We start from the raw sequence: 16,405 nt of genomic DNA, 5'->3' as shown, positions 1-16,405 counted from the left end.
ACCTGACCATGGCATCCAGTATATTCATGTAGACTTCCCCTCACCGTGTAAGCACAGGGATATATTAGTAATCGCTTGGATTAGTGCTCAACCTCATACCTGGTATGTGTGGTTAGGTAGTCCGCATCATGGATGTAAACTCCGTTTACACAAGGCTGCTGCCTCCCGTCCAAGACTGGTCTCTCTGCTCTAAATCTCTTCTCTAAACTCCAAGGGTAATATTATAAGAACTGATGTGTTAAAAAACTGCAGCTGTGCTACTGTGTTGTGTCTAAAACTATTAGATGTTGCTGACCGGGTACAAAAAAATAGTACACCATGTTTTTCGACCTTGTACAAAATGTTCAGACGGAATCCCAAGAAGAGTCGCTGAATAACAAATAATATGCGCTGCATATTTCTAAAATAATATCATGTCACAAAAACTAATGTATTATGTATGGTTGTGCAAAGTAAAGGCAGCCTAAAGCTGCTAATATGAATTCCCACGGGAGAACCAAAGTTGGCTCAGATGGGGAAATACTACACTACCATTTGCACACACTCCTCACAATGAAGTCTCATACTGCTGACCACACGCTCACAGATTAGTAGTTTCGCAGAGTACCGGTATCGCCATTACACTTCTCGCAGACTAGAAGTCTCACAATACTCATAGCAATCACACAAGTCTGAAAGAGTGTCAGTCAGTGTAGAGAACACCCTCACACCCATCCGACTAAGAGTTAAACAGCACCATCAGGAATCTCACACCACTCACTGACGACTAGTCACACAGTGCTAAACACGCACACCGCTAGCATTCTTGCACTACTCACAGCATTGTCACCACCAAAAAACAAGTGATCTTTTAGTATTGACAGAACTCTCAGACCCCTTACAGAGTAGCTGACTTACCAGTGCAGATCTCTTTCACACCCTTCACATAGTAGCTTTCTCACACTGCACAAATCTCTCTTATATCCATGATATAGCAGCTGTTTAATAATACCTTGCACACTCTCAACCCCCTTACAGTCAAACAATCAATCACAGACTAAACCAATCACATCTTCATTCTGGCAGTTTCACATTATTAGTTGGACTCCCACACCACTTGCAGACTAGCAGGTACACATAGAATAAACACATTCACACCTCTCCTAGAGTAGCAGCCTCACACTACTGGCAGTCCTGTCACCCCCTTAAAAAATACTAGTTGTCTCATACTGCAAGCAGCAATCTCACAAAACTCCGACTGGAAGTCTCACATTGCTGATAGCACTGACACCCCACACAGAAGAGTAGCAGCACTCTTGCACACATTACTCACTAGAAGTCCCACACTATCAACCACACAGTAACGCTCCTCACATAATAGCAGTCGTGCCCTAGCAACAGGTCTCATGGCTAGCAGATGCATTCTAGTTTCAGGACTTCTTCATCACTCGCAGACTTCCAGTCACACTACGGATAGCACTCTCACCCCCGTCTCGGAGAAGCTGTCTCCTACTGTACACAGTACTCTCAATCCACCACACAGCATAGCTGTCTCAGACTGCGCACACCACCCTCATACCCCTCCTATAGTAGTAGTTTCACACTACTGACATCACTTTAACACCCCTCACAGACTTGCAACCACCCACTCATTAAAGCAGTCACACCTTCAGATCGGTATTTACATATTACTAATTGTACTCTCATACCCCGTGCAGACAAACAACCACGCTAACTAACAGCATTATCATACCACTATATTAGCAGTTGCAGACTGCTGTTAGCACTTTATTCCTCCTCAATGTTGCAGTGGCACACTGCTTGAAGTACCCTCACACACTACTAGCATCACACTGCTTACAACCCCCTCAAAGACTAGTGGTCTTTACCACCTACACTATTCTTTCATCTCTTTCAGAGCAGTAGTCTATCACTACAGACAACTCACACCTCTCACATCCATGAGACTTGCAGTCAGACACTGCAGACAGCAGTCTCACACCATTCACAGAGAAGCAGTCGCAAACTACTAACAGCACTTTTACACCCGTCACAAGCTGACAGTGACTTCATTCTGTTACTAATAGCACACCCACTCCTCATAGACTAGCAGTTTCACTCTAATGGGAGCTCACAAAGAGTACTTTTCTGGCACTGACAGCTCTGTTAAACCCCTCACGCACACACTTCTCAGAGATGAGCAGTCTTACAAAGTACTACAAGAATATTAAACTTGCCAGAAAACAGCACATAACGCTACAGATATCACAAGCAGGCAATTGCTCTAAGGAGCTTTTTAATATCCTGCAGAATTTTATTTAACCGACCGCATGCGAGAGCTCAGAGGACTTCTCACAAGACCTATGTGATGAAGTTTCGACATTTTTTGAGGATAAAATAAATAACATCTATGAAAAGATAGTAGCAGCCAACAGCGCTATAAATAAAACTACCAATGGTCATCCTTTGACCCCGGCAACAAACAACAATAAAATACTTCTAACATCCTTTCCTCCAATAACTAATACAGAGCTCCTCTCCCTTTGCAGCCAAATTAAATCAGGGTCGCCAAGTGACCTTATTCCCGCCAAGATGGTCGGCCCCATGATTTCCCTCCTGGGACCTCCCATATTAGATATGGTGAACATCTCACTAACAAAAGGCCAGGTTCCAGCAGACTGGAAAAAGGCGGTGGTGAACCCGATTAGAAAAAAAGCATCTTCCCCATGGACAGACCTCTCCAATTTACGACCTATCTCCCTCCTACCCTACCTGGGCAAGGTTACGGAGAGGCACGTGAACACCTATCTTTCTCAACATCTTGAAGCGACGGACGGCCTGGACTATTCGCAATCAGGGTTCAGGCCAAACCACAGCACAGAATCAGCCCTTCAGACGGTGACCAACAACATCAAAATGGCACTGGATGATGGCAGCTCAATGATTCTGGTGCTGTTGGACCTTTCCGCCGCTTTTGATACGGTGTCTCACACGGTGCTCCTCAACCGCCTAGGCGAGGTGGGTGTAGAGGGAGAGGCTCTGGCATGGATGAAGAGCTTTTTGACTGGTCGTTATCAAGAAGTTAGGCTGGGCTCCCACAAATCCACTCTTAGGGAGCTCAATAAGGGAGTGCCACAAGGCTCGTGCTTGAGTCCTACACTCTTTAATGTGTATGTGGCCCCCTTAGCCAACTTAGCAAGATCTTTTGGCTTCACCCCGGTGTCGTATGCCGACGACACCCAACTCCTTTTTCCCTTCAAAAACCTTACACCTGCAATAAAAAGATCTTTTGCAGATGGCATGAGAGCCATTGCAGAATGGATGTCATCAAACTGTCTGCAGTGTAATGTAGGGAAAACGCAGGTCTTGTGTTTTGGGCAAGCGGCGACACACTGGGCATCTGACTGGTGGCCCTTAGAGCTGGGCCCTGTCCCTATTCCCAAGAGTACAGTCAGGAATTTGGGAGTGCTTTTTGATCAGCAACTTACTTTCAAAGGCCACGTTAATCAAGTTGCTGGAACCTGCTTTCGGGCTATTGGTATGTTAAGACGTGTCTTCCCCTACATACCGGACCATCACAGAAAGACGCTTGTACAGGCTCTTGTCATCAGCAGGGTTGATTACTGCAACGGTTTGCTCCTTGGAGCTAACTAGGAGCAACTTAGTAAACTACAGGTAATCCAAAACACAGCTGCAAGGATTATCCTGAATGCCCCTCCAAGGACACCCTCATGTCCCCTGCTGATGAGACTCCACTGGCTTCCAGTGAGGAAACGAGTCCAGTTTAAAACTCTATGTACTATCCATAAGAGTATGATAGGGGAGGGCCCAAAATACATGACCAAAATCTTCCAGCCCTACACTCCAGGGCGCCTTTTGCGCTCCAGTCATCAGCAGTTACTGCAAGTACCCAGAGTAAAAAAGACCAGACAAGGCGGCCGTGCACTAGCCCATGCCGGACCAATACTCTGGAATTCTCTGCCCCCGGAATTAAGATCTCTCTCTAGTCACCTGACTTTCCGGAAAATTTTAAAAACCTATCTGTACCCTAGCAAATAATGCCCTGTAGCTTTCTACCTTCAGTTTGGACACACAATTGAAATCAGAACTCTCTTTGTTGCAGCAATAGCGCGGAGATACCCCTTCGGGGGTCTAGTCTGGCGCTTTATAAGAATATAAAATAAATAAAATAAAATTACACTACTGACAACACTCTCATACCCTTCCCATACCAGTAGGTACACACTACTGTCAGCAATCTCATATGCTTCACAGATTATCAGTCGTAAAGTACCAGATGCACTCCCAACACCTCTCAAACAAAACATTGGCATAGCCAATAGGTCTTGCCTTTGCGACCTTTTGAGTGTTTTGCTGGAGCTATTGGCTTTGTCAATGTGTTAAAGGTATGTTGTAGGCCAGTGTGGCTGCTTTCTATAATGCTTGAGGCAGTACAAAAGGGCACGGTGTTTATGCACCTTTGGCAGCTTTCATTTTTGAATTTTAACAAGAATGAGCTCCTAATTCACTGGGGATTTCACTTAATAAAGTGCAGCCGTTCTCCCAGTTGATTGGTGGGGTTTAGTGGAAGTCAAACAAAGTCAGTCACTTCAGGCTTGCACATGCTTCCACTATAGCTTTGTTGTAACGCTGTGAAGCTGCTGCCCTAAGCCCACTCAGGGAAGGTTGCTTGGCAGCTTCCTCATACAATGCAAATCCAGTGTTCACTCTTGAGAAATAGCTATACTGGAAATGCTTATAAATGAAAGCCATCGTAAACCTCTGTTTAGAAGTGAAACTTAAATGTGTTTGCTCCTTACCTTGCAACTCACACCTTTGCTTTGCTTGTAAATCCAGTAGGTGCACCTGTCATGCAGACCCCACGAAAGACACCCTTACGGTGCATATCTTACCATCGAGAGCTCCATAATTATGTCAGGGTATGCGATGTGGCAATAGGGAGAGACACACAAGAGCCACCAGGTATTACTAAGGTAAGCTGGTGTACCCTGAAGTTATTGCAGACCCGTGCCTTTGCTCCTCTCACAGGCTACTGGAACTCCTAGCCAGGTTGGCAAGAAGACTCCCCCCACAATACCCCCAGCCCAATCTCATTTACCCAGGATATGGCCAAACAAGTGGTGGTCACCTGCACTCTTACTGTCCTGGCGCTCGAGGAGCCTCTGAGGCAGCTGCACCAGTGGTCCCAAACAGGATACAGAGAGGCCGGGAAAGTGTGGCTTCGCTCCCCAGGCCCCGCCCTGGCTTTGTACCGAGGCAAAGATCTCCACACACTGCGCTCATAGGAATGGCGGGGGTGTTCCTATGCTTTTCTCTCTGTGGTTCCCGGTATCCCTCGGGCCGCCCTTGCTTGTGATGTCAGCAGCCTCCCACACCCGAAGTGGGACACGGAGCGAAGTCTCCATCAGACTCGCTCCCTGTTGTTCTTGTTGTGCCGGCAGACCCCGCCCACTGAATTTTAGCGTCCAGTGCGCCCTGGCTGTAAACCTTGCAGCTCCCTCTCCAGGGGGTGGGGGGTATTGTGCTGAATGGGGGGGGTCAGTTGTGCGGCACTGCTTTGTTGTATTTCTATCTAGGACCCTAATTCGATATTCCCGATTCATGCCGTTATGTGGTTATAATAAATAGTATCCTTATAAAGGCATAAGAATCATATCCATATTCAGTAATAGCCCATACAGTCCAAAGCACGACAAGGCTACTCCCATAGACTCCTAGAAAGCACAATGCGTTCTTTAAACAAACCAAGCCTCCAGCAGCCCGGGAATGCCCACTGCTTTTGTTTTGATTTGTACAAGAACTCCTGGAGTCCAGAAAGAACTGTTGGTTCTTAGTGACGTCTTATGTCCAACCTTACGTCAAACCCAGCACCTTTCAGGTATAAATATACCAACGTTGCCTTAAGCAAACACACGGTGGTGGGGAGCAGAGCGACGTTCTACTTGTCCGAGAGCCCAGCTGTTGCCAGAGCCGAAGGAAGCCGCCCCTCCCTTTTTGACGCGCTGGAGAAGCTGCCTTTTCTCACGCCGAGAAATCCAGCTCCGGTGTTCCCAAGTCACCCTCGCGGGTTGCCGGGAGATAGAGTCCTGAGAAGCGAGATACAAGACCTCCTTCATTCTATAACCAAGGTACGGAGCTGATTAAAACCTTACAGAGAATTCTTGATTCCGATACTTGGCAAAATCCTAACTTAACTTAAGACTGCAACTTACTTACTCCTTCCCACGTATTAGACTTAGGTCAGGTACACCGGGGTAGGCGTATCTTAGAAGCACCAGTTGAGTTTGTTAGTCAATGTTTTTATGTATGTATATATTTTATCCATTTAAAAAAATCATATGGCTAAGAAACCATATCAATGCTTTTACAGTATTATTTCATAGTACTACTTTTACTGTACGCACTTTACTTTATGATAAGTATTGCAATTGTGGCAATTCATTTCTCTTGCATGAGAAAGAAGACTGCTCAATAAAATAACACCTTTTATTGAAAACGCCTGTCTCTCTATTTCTCTGCACTCTGGTGAAATTAAGCATGCACGATTGACTGAGTGAAATAGCTGTCTATTGTTTTCACACGACTCTAGAGATACACTCTTTATTCTGAGGGAGCAAAGTTGTCCCTTCTTGTCTAAATCAGGACGGTTAACCCTTTCCCGAACATTCAAGAACTTTTCTAGTGACCTCTGAGCTAGCTGGCAAAAACTAATTAAGTCTTACATAGTCAGTAGAGACCTAGATGACCTCAGTCCTACGTCTACACTGCTGTTTGGTATTCCAATGCGCAGAGCCTATTGGGAATATAGGAACTACACTACAGCTTGAGTGTGAGAGCACATCCTGACTTGCTCTCAAATCGCTGATCACCGCCGGCAGCCCTGAATGGATCTTCTCCCTCCCCCCTTGGCGAGGTTTATTGCTGTGTTGCAGCGGGCACATCCAATATATGGAATGAGCGAAGGGGGAGAGCACTTTCAAACTCACACTCTCCCCTCCAGCTGAACCGAGCACCAAGGCCAGGGTATCGCTCACAATGACTGCCTGGAGAGAGGGTCGGTGAAGCAGCATACTTCGAACCAAGCGCTCCTCACGGGCTTTGCTAATAATAATAACAGGATACTGAATGCAACGCTGAGGGCTTGTCTGGTGTTTTCCTTGCGGGAGAGAGCAGAAAGGTGTGATAATTGCTAACAGATGGCGTCGCTGCTCTCTCCCGTAAGGGAAACGCCAAACGTGCACGAGTGCCCATAGAGAGCAGTGCGAAACATGCACTAGTTTTAACAAAAGTGCGGAGCAATGCCAAGAGGTTTCTCTAAGCAACAATAGGCGAGACCTAAAAACGAGTAAAAAAAAAAGTTAATAGTTCTGGCTCATAAATTAAAGTAAGTCTGTGTGGTATGGTATTGGTTATTAAATATGTGAGTACAAGGATGTGTGACTGAGTGCATCAATATGTGACTGCTTGGATGGATGCATCCAAGCGCTTTGTTATTTACCAAATTTACTGGCTTTGCTAATTATCTTTATTAATTTCGGGTGAGGTTTCTTCTCCTAGATTTTGTTATTTAAAGCTACATATGTAGTGCATGGTGATGAATGGAATGACTGACTCGAATATAGGGATGGAAGTTGCTGCTAAGCCTGATTTAGGTGGACATTCTAATGGGATTGTATGTTATGGAATCATGCTGTGAAGCTGCTCACCTTAATTGCCTTTTTTTATAAACTATTTTGTATTTGTAAGATGAATGTGGTAAGATTACATTTTAGGATGTTATTTCTATATTTGTATAAGGTGAGATGATTTTATGAATTCCTTTCTGCTATAAATCTTAATCATTTGATGTGCAGAAATGCAAATGAAACTTCAAAACAGTAATGCCAGATAACACCATGTACATTTTCGTAAAACAACCAGTACATAAAAGCTTTTGTCCATTACCTTACAGCCCTCTTTTGACTGGACAGATTTTGGAAAGAATTGCCACAGAATTCAACCAGTTGCAGTTCCATGCTGTTCAAAGTAAAGGCATGCCTCTTTTGGACAAAGTGAGACCTGTAAGTGGTACTCATTTAATAAGTGTACCTGTTTCTGCAGACTTGCATGATTTTAATATTTTGTTAAACTTAATGAAGTATTCAGAAAGTATACATATTGCCTACACACCAGAAAATTATTTTGTTAACTTGTTCTTTAATTCCTTGTATTGGGATTGATTTTCTTTTGGTTGCTAAGGAATCCACAAATAAAATCTTGTCTTTGTGTATTTTCTGGCCTCTCATCTGACCTGCTCAAACTTTGCAAGTATGCCCTTACCTGCTAATGCTAAAAAGATATTTCCTCCAGAGGTAGATCCCTGGTGAATGGGATGGGTGCAGGGTACTCCCGTGTAACCTTGTTTTGGTCTGCCTTGGATGTGATCAGACAACATCAGCAGATAACACTGTAAGACCAGTCCTGCTTGAGTAGAATTCCTTACAAATTTAGCAAAATACGGCATCTCGAACCATATAAGTTTCTCTATGGATGTCAGTTAGCTGTTGCCTTAGGTAGCACCTTCTTTGCCTCCCTAACACTTTGGTACCTGTGGCACTGTCCTAGCGATACTTGGTTCACTAGTCATGGAGATGGTGCCAGACTCACCAAGCAAGACATTTCTAAATAATGCTAACTTTTTAAAATAAATATTTGCTTATTTCTATGCCGCATATAATGTTTGTGTGGTAGGAGGTAGGGTTATCCACATGACTCGGCAGTGCCCTGCAATCATCTAGACCAAGGAAACTAACTGAAATAATCACCAAATAAAAAAGTATGGAAGAACCTTCTAAAACCAAAACCAGCAGTGTGTTATTGGGCCTAATGCCAAGTCCATCATTTGTTTTTTTTTATTTTGTCACCCTAAGTGACGATGGTATACCCAGACGTGAGTCATGTGCTCACTGTCTCACTTGATTTAAGCTCGCCTGGCTGATGAGGAGTGTTAGCCAAAAACCGGTCCCAGGATGCTTGTTTCCGGTCCAGGGAAGACATGGCTTGGCCTTTCAGGGTGGACTGTTCCCATGAGGAATCGGGTCAAGACTGATTTGCATATAGCTGTGTCTGAACTGGGGTGGCAGAGTGAGCTAAAGAATGATGATGGATTAAACCCAGATCTGTGACTGGGGATGAGTGTCTGAAAAGTTTAAGTGCTCCGTCCATCATCTCCTTGTGTTTTCTTTGTTCACCCTAAGTTGGCAGGGTATGCCCAGCCAAGCGTCCCTTGCTCACTGTGCCACTCGATTCAAGCTGGCCTGGCTGATAAGAAGTGATACTCTGAATCTGGTCCCAGGATTCTTGTTTCTGGTCCAGGGAGTACCTGGCCTGGCAGTTCGGGCTGGATGTTCCCATAGGGAGCAGGGTCAAGACTAATTTGCTTATGGCCTGGGTTTAAACTGGGTGGCGTGGTGAGCAAAACAAATGATGGATTAAACTCCGATCTGTGACTGGGGGTGATTGTTTAGTATTCTGTTCTTCGTTTGTTCTTGCTCGGATCGATTTAGTGGCGTCAGTGTATTGATATGGTTACAGTGCGGGGTTGAACCCTTGGCAGTGCTAGATTTTTCACTTTTAGAAGTTATGGTATCTGCACTGTCTGAATCATATGAGCTGATGACTGTGCTGTTCTAAACATGTGGCAGTATTTGAAGGAAATTGTGCGCTCCTCGTTTAGGACTAAAATACATACTTTACCATGCTACTGTTCAGCAAACAAAAGGGGATGGTAAAGGTACACTGGCAAAAAATGCTGTCCTTTGAAGTTATAGTCTGGGTACTTGATGCTATGTTTGAGCATCTGTGACTTCATAACTTTACTATTTAGGCTGCACTGGAGTACATGAGACTTGATCATATGAAGTTCAAACTGTATGCCTGGGCTGTGATAAAATCTCTTAAACTGTTAAACTTTTTGTTATTCTTTTTATTTTGTATTTTTATAATATAATTATGTTGGGCCAATCGTCATGTGACACCCCTCCCTTTTGCGGCAGTTCTGTCAGCGGTCCTATGATGTTGCCTTATATGATGTTGTCAAAGCTATAGGTGTTATGTTGTCACTTCCTGTGATGCCAGGAGAAAAGGTGGAGGCTGGTCAAAAGGAATGTGATGTCACTCCCATTAGCCTTGGTATTTGGTGAATTGCAAGTCTTTCAAATGCTACTGTTCAGCAAACAAAAGGGGATGATAAAGGTACACTGGCAAAAAATGCTGTCCTTTGAAGTTATAGTCTGGGTACTTGATGCTATGTTTGAGCATCTGTGACTTCATAACTTCACTATTTAGGCTGCACTGGAGTACATGAGACTTGATCATATGAAGTTCAAACTGTATGCCTGGGCTGTGATAAAATCTCTTAAACTGTTAAACTTTTTGTTATTCTTTTTATTTTGTATTTTTATAATATAATTATGTTGGGCCAATCGTCATGTGACACCCCTCCCTTTTGCGGCAGTTCTGTCAGCGGTCCTATGATGTTGCCTTATATGATGTTGTCAAAGCTATAGGTGTTATGTTGTCACTTCCTGTGATGCCAGGAGAAAAGGTGGAGGCGGGTCAAAAGGAATGTGATGTCACTCCCATTAGCCTTGGTATTTGGTGAATTGCAAGTCTTTCAAATGTATGAGTTGCTCTCTAGAAAAGGGGAAGATGGAGACATAGGTAAAGGTCCTCTGCATGCTTGTCCAGTGATTCCCAACCTGTGGTCCGGGGGACCCCTGGGGCCCAAAACGCCTCCTAAGGGGGTGTATGACTGCTTAGAATATTAAAATAATTTTTTTTTTTTTTTTTTTTTTTTAAATTATATTTTTATTGCAGAGTTATAAACCACAGGATAACAGTAAACAGCCAACACACTCGTGGCCCCCCCCGTCCAATGACAATTCACAGTGGTACACAGCCATTCAGCCCGCATCCCGGAGGCCGGGCGGCATATCACTTCGCTCGAAAGGAACACAACACAGAGTACGTCCCATTGGGACCCTGGCGATAGATCGTTTTGCGTATCTGCTTTTACCCCCCCACCCGCAACAACATTCCCATCAGCCATCTCCGTGCAAGTAATGTGATCGCCCCTGTCGGGGCCTGCTCTAGGCCATGCGGCCTACTTACCAGGCCGTTCCACCCATTCAGTCGATCCACCACTCAATACCCCCTGTCCCAGTTGGTCCAAGGCCTCAGCCCGCAACCCTCCAATGGCTTCCGGCCCTCCCCAACCCCCCCACAACTAACCCCCCCAACTCCCCCCCCGGGCAACTGCTAAGGTGCGCGTTTCGCTCCGCTGAACTGGATGGGTCCAATACAGTGCGTGGTTCCGTATTCTTGTATACGCCCCGTGGTGTCCAGTGGATTAGTTCTCGCCGTCTTCCCCCTCAACCAAAGCATCACGCAAAGCCTGTACCACCAACTCCCATGCACGCGCCGCATCCAATACCTTCTCATTCCCCAACTTTACCGCTTGCTTCATCCGGAGCACGCTCTCGCAGTCAGACCACCGCAGCAACTCATTCTTCCATCTACGCAGTGAGGGACCGCCCCTAGACTTCCAGTGCCATGATATTTCCCTCTGTGCCAATATCAGAGCCAGATCTATGAATTTGCTTGTCACCTTGGTGCGCTTAGTATGCGGGAACCAAAGCAACAGGCACGCTGCCATGTCGAATTCTACCTCCCTGTCGGTCACTTCATTCAGAAGTTCCCCTACCTCTGCCCAATAGGTTCCCAGTTGTGGACACCCCCAAAACAAGTGGTCCATATCCGCCCCTGGGGACGAGCACCGGGGGCAACATGCATCCGGCACCCGAAAGTACCGTTGTAATTTCTCTGGGGTCAAGTAGGCCCTATGAAGCACATAGAAATGGACCTGCTGAAAGCGGGCGTTCCTGGTGCCCTTCCACGTGCGTCGCAGGATGTGGCCCCATGCCGTATCCGGTATGGGCCGACCAACACTCGCCTCCCATTTAGCTTTGAGCCCATGGAGCGGTTCCAGCCCTTCTGTCAGCATCCTATTATGGAGGCATGTCACAGCTTTGAATGTGCCAGCCGCCATCACCACATACTGGCACGCCATGGTCGTCGTGGGCTCCAGGAGCCCCTCTCTCCAATGCTTTTGTATGGCTGCCACCACCGCCGCGTGCAGGAGGAAGCCCCCCTCAGGCAGGCCAAACTGGTCCCGGAGCACGTCAAACGGCGCCAGAGCCCCATCTATGTACAGATCGCCCACCACCTGCAACCCCGCCTCTTCCCAACCCAACAACGGGGACTAATCTCCTCCGTGCGGCAAAGCCGTCAACATCCCGATCGGAATCTCCGGGGCGTAAGGCCTTGATGCCCGCGCTCTCCGAAGGCTCCTTTGCCAGCACAGCCGGAGCGTCCGCTCCTCCATGGAGAGGGCCCGCAGCTCGAGCCGTTGCTGCATAACGATGTACGACAGCACGTGGCGCTGTATCCCCCGATCCCGGTCGTCCTCCGGCCCCCGGAACACCCTGGCTACGTTCTGTGTAAGGACCTGCAGCTGCGCCGCTAGGTAGTACAGTTCTAGGTCGGGCACAGCCATGCCCCCTTCCATCTTGGGGCGAAGTAACGTGCTCAAGGCTATTCTGCGACGGCCATGCCCCCAGAGAAAGCCAGTAATCATAGACCGCAGTTCCCTGAACACCCCCTGAGGAATCCAGACAGGTAGCGTTCGGAAATAGTAGAGGAAGCGGGGGAGCGCCACCATTTTCAGCAGTGCTATCCTGCCCAGGACTGTCAGCGGGAGGGTCGACCAGAAAGACAGGCTGCCCCGCAGTGATCGAACACAACGGCCAATGTTACCCTCCAAAAGGTCAGCAGCCGAGTGGTAAATGCGGACACCCAAGTAGGTGATGCAAGAGGGTTCCCATGCCACACCCAAGTCGCTGTCGGGGGCTGGTGATCCCGCCCTCAGCGGGAACACGCAGGTCTTCGCCCAATTGACCTTAAGGCCCGATAGCCGGCCGAATTCGGACAGCAGAGCCATCGCTCCAACCAGGGCCCCCGAGGTATCAGCCAGGTACAGGAGCAGGTCATCCGCATAAAGCGAAATATGATGCCACTGTCCATCACCCTCTATACCCGAGTATCGGTCGCCCGACCTCGCATGGACCGCCAAGGGTTCCATCGCCAGGGCAAACAACAGAGGGGAGAGAGAGCACCCCTGTCGCGTTCCCCTGCTCACCGGGTACGCCGCTGAGACCAGACCGCCCAAACGAACTCTCGCCGTCGCTGAATTATACAAGACCCTCGTCCACCTTCGAAACCCGTCACCCATGCCAAACCTCTCCAGCACTCCATCCAAGAAGGGCCATTCCAAGCTATCGAAGGCCTTCTCGATATCCACGGACAGAACCGCCGGCGCTCCTTCCCCACCCAAGATGGCGTCCATTATTCCCACCAGGCGGCGAATATTCATCGCCGTGCTCCTCGTGGGTATAAACCCGGCCTGATCCCTGTGTACCAGGCCCGTCATGTGCGGAGCCAGTCTAGTAGCGAGGATGCGACTCAGGATCTTATAGTCCACCGTCAACATGGACAGCGGGCGATAAGACCTCACGTCCGCGGCATCCCGGTCAGGCTTGAGGAGCGGCACTATCAAGGCCTCCCGCATGGAGCCAGGCAAGGCCCCCTTCTCGAAGGCTTCCGTGTACACCACCAGCAGCCTGGGCGCCAGAACGTCCACATAGTGCTGATAGAACTCGATCGGCAATCCGTCCACCCCGGGCGTCTTGTTACGGGCCATATGTTTGATAGCCACGCGGATTTCCGTAAGCGTGATGGGGCTACCCAGGTCCCTCGCGTCCTCCTCATCAAGGACCGGAAGCGGCCTCTCCCCCAGGTACTCCACGATGTCCTGCATCCCCACTTCCAACTGACTCCGGTACAAGTCCTCATAATAACCCCTGAAGCGGTCCAGTACAGCCGCCTGGGAGTACACCAACTCACCTTGCGCATTAGTGATGCTGAGGATCGGGCAACCCCTAAGCTCCGGGTTCGCTAGTCTGGCCAAGAGGGTTCCCACCTTGTCCCTTTCCGCGTGTGCCCTGATAATGTACTGCCTATAATCATAACATCTCAAGCGTTCCGTCCCAGCAGCTACCACTTCCTTCGCCTCCAATAACTGGGCCTGTAAACCAGGCCTGGTCGGCCTGCGGCGCTCCAGGTCCCTCAAAGTGTCTTCTGCTTCCATTAGATCATTCAGCACAGTCGTTCGAGCATTCGAGAACCTGCCCAGGCACACCCCTCTCACCACCACTTTCATTGCATCCCATTCAATAGACCTACTCACTGCCGTGCCCTCATTCACACCAAAATAACTAACAATGCCCTGCCGGACCGCATCCTCAAACACAGAATCCTCCAGCGTCTCCGGCCGAAGCCGCCATGTTGGTATCACTGAGCGCTCCCTCTGCCACCGAATGTGCACCAATAGGGGGTTATGATCGGATATAGTCCTAGCTAGGTATTCCGCATGGGTAATCAATGGGGATAGAGCGCTCCCGCAAAGCACCGAATCGATCCTGACATGCAGATCATGGAGAGCGGAATAAAAGGAGTAATCCCTGGTTCCCCTGTGCCTCTCCCTCCAGACATCCAGCAACCCCCACCGTTCTTGCCAGTCCTTCCTGTGCGCGGCCAGCCTGCGCACAGGAGAGTCCACTAGGGGGGGATGGGACCTATCCAGAGCCACATCCGTAATCGAGTTGAAATCCCCCCCTAGCACTATCGGACCTGCCAGGAAAGAGGCCAAGGACCCCGAGAGGCCATCAAAGTACCGGCCTTGGTCAGTGTTCGGTGCATAAACACAACAGAATACCACATCGCGTCCATATAACCTCCCCTCCACCGCTACAAACCTGCCCTCCGGATCCACCACCTGGTTCAGCACTTGAAAGGGTATCCCCGCCCTCACCCAGATCAAGACCCCCCTGGCGTACGCCGAATAGGTGGTGCCAAAGACCTGGCCCCGCCATCTTTTTTGCAGGGCAGCGCACTCTTTTTTGGTGAGATGGGTTTCCTGGAGCATAGCTATCTGAACCCCCCTGCGTACCAGGAATGCATGCACTTTGTGACGTTTCACCATAGTCCGCAACCCCCGGACATTCCACGTTAGGCACTTCAGATTAGGTAATGTCCCCATTCCAGTCCCGTGCAGTCCGAATCAAAAGACAACGGTCAATGCCCCCCCCAATGCAGTTGCCCCCCCCCAAACAGCCCCAAAACTGAAACATACCCCAAACCCCACACCCCAGGACAGAGCACACGAACCCGACGGCCGCCCCCATCCAAACCTTAACCCAACTTCTCGCACACTTATCCTGTGGTCTCCACCACAGTCGACCTTAAGGGCCTAGGGGGGTGAGTCGCCGCCGACCCCAGCAAGCGGAGCCCGCGTCCGCCCATCATCCCCACCAAGTCACTCAGCTCCCCCACCCGGCAACCCGCCTTCCAGCGACAGGATATCATCCTACCATGAAGTCCCGATCTAATCCCAAGTCTATCTCAGCCGCAGATGATATCATCCGAAGTCTGTGGGGTAACATCTGGCCCCTTCTGGCTCTCCGCCTCCGAAAGTTCCCCTCCTGTTCTGCTGCCTTCCCCACCCGAGTCCGTTTCGGTCCGTTCACTGTTCTGCTGTGACCCTGTTATGGCCGCCGTCGCTGCAAGGGCATCCCTCTTCTCCGCCGCCATTTGAGCCTCCCGTTTCTCCCGCTGGCGCCTGTTGCGGGACCTGATGCGTTGCGATTGCCGCACCCGGGGCTGCTTGGGCTGGTCCCGCCGACTTTGGTGCGTTCTGTCCGTCCCCGCTCTGTACAACTCTAGCCATTGCCAGACCTCATCCGGAGTCTGGAAAAAGTGTGTGGTGCCATCCATGATAATCCGCAGCTTGGCCGGGTAGAGCAAGGAGTACTGGATGCCTTCCTCCCTGAGCTCCTTCTTTACAGCGAGGAACGAGGCCCTGTCCTTCTGGACCGCCTGTGTATAGTCCGGAAAAATCGTCACTTTGCTGTTCTCCACCTCATAAGGGCCCGACATCCTGGCCCGCTGGATGAGGAGATCTCGGTCCTTGTAGTGGAGGAGCCGTACCACCATCGGTCGGGGGGGGGCGGCCAAGCCCCGGAGGGCGAGCGGGCACCCGGTGAGCTCGCTCCAAAGTGAAAAATGGAGTAAGCCCCTCCGGCGCCACCACAGTACGGAACCAGTTCTCCATGTAGGCCACCGCGTCCTCCCCCTCAATCCGTTCCGGCAGGCCTACTACCCGCACGTTGTTCCGCCTATTACGGCCTTCGGCATCCTCCGCCCTCCGCTCCAGAGTGTCCAGTCGAGCCAATATGTCTGTGATCCTGTG

The 16,405-nt window shown here is 49.1% G+C and overlaps 1 protein-coding gene across 1 annotated transcript in view; it reads left to right on the top strand.

Annotated features, from left to right (window-relative positions):
- COG2 (component of oligomeric golgi complex 2) overlaps positions 1–16,405 on the top strand; it is a 338,118-nt gene that overhangs the window by 83,443 nt on the left and 238,270 nt on the right. The window contains exon 6 of the mRNA XM_086927350.1: positions 7,952–8,060. Within this exon, the coding sequence (XP_086783476.1) occupies positions 7,952–8,060 (109 nt within the window). The remainder of the gene's footprint in view (positions 1–7,951; positions 8,061–16,405) is intronic.

Source organism: Lissotriton vulgaris, chromosome 6 (genome assembly GCF_964263255.1).
Source record: "Lissotriton vulgaris chromosome 6, aLisVul1.2, whole genome shotgun sequence".
Taxonomy (NCBI): Eukaryota; Metazoa; Chordata; class Amphibia; order Caudata; family Salamandridae; genus Lissotriton; species Lissotriton vulgaris.
Note: the sequence above shows the minus strand (reverse complement) of the source record. Positions and strands in the feature narration are given on the sequence as shown.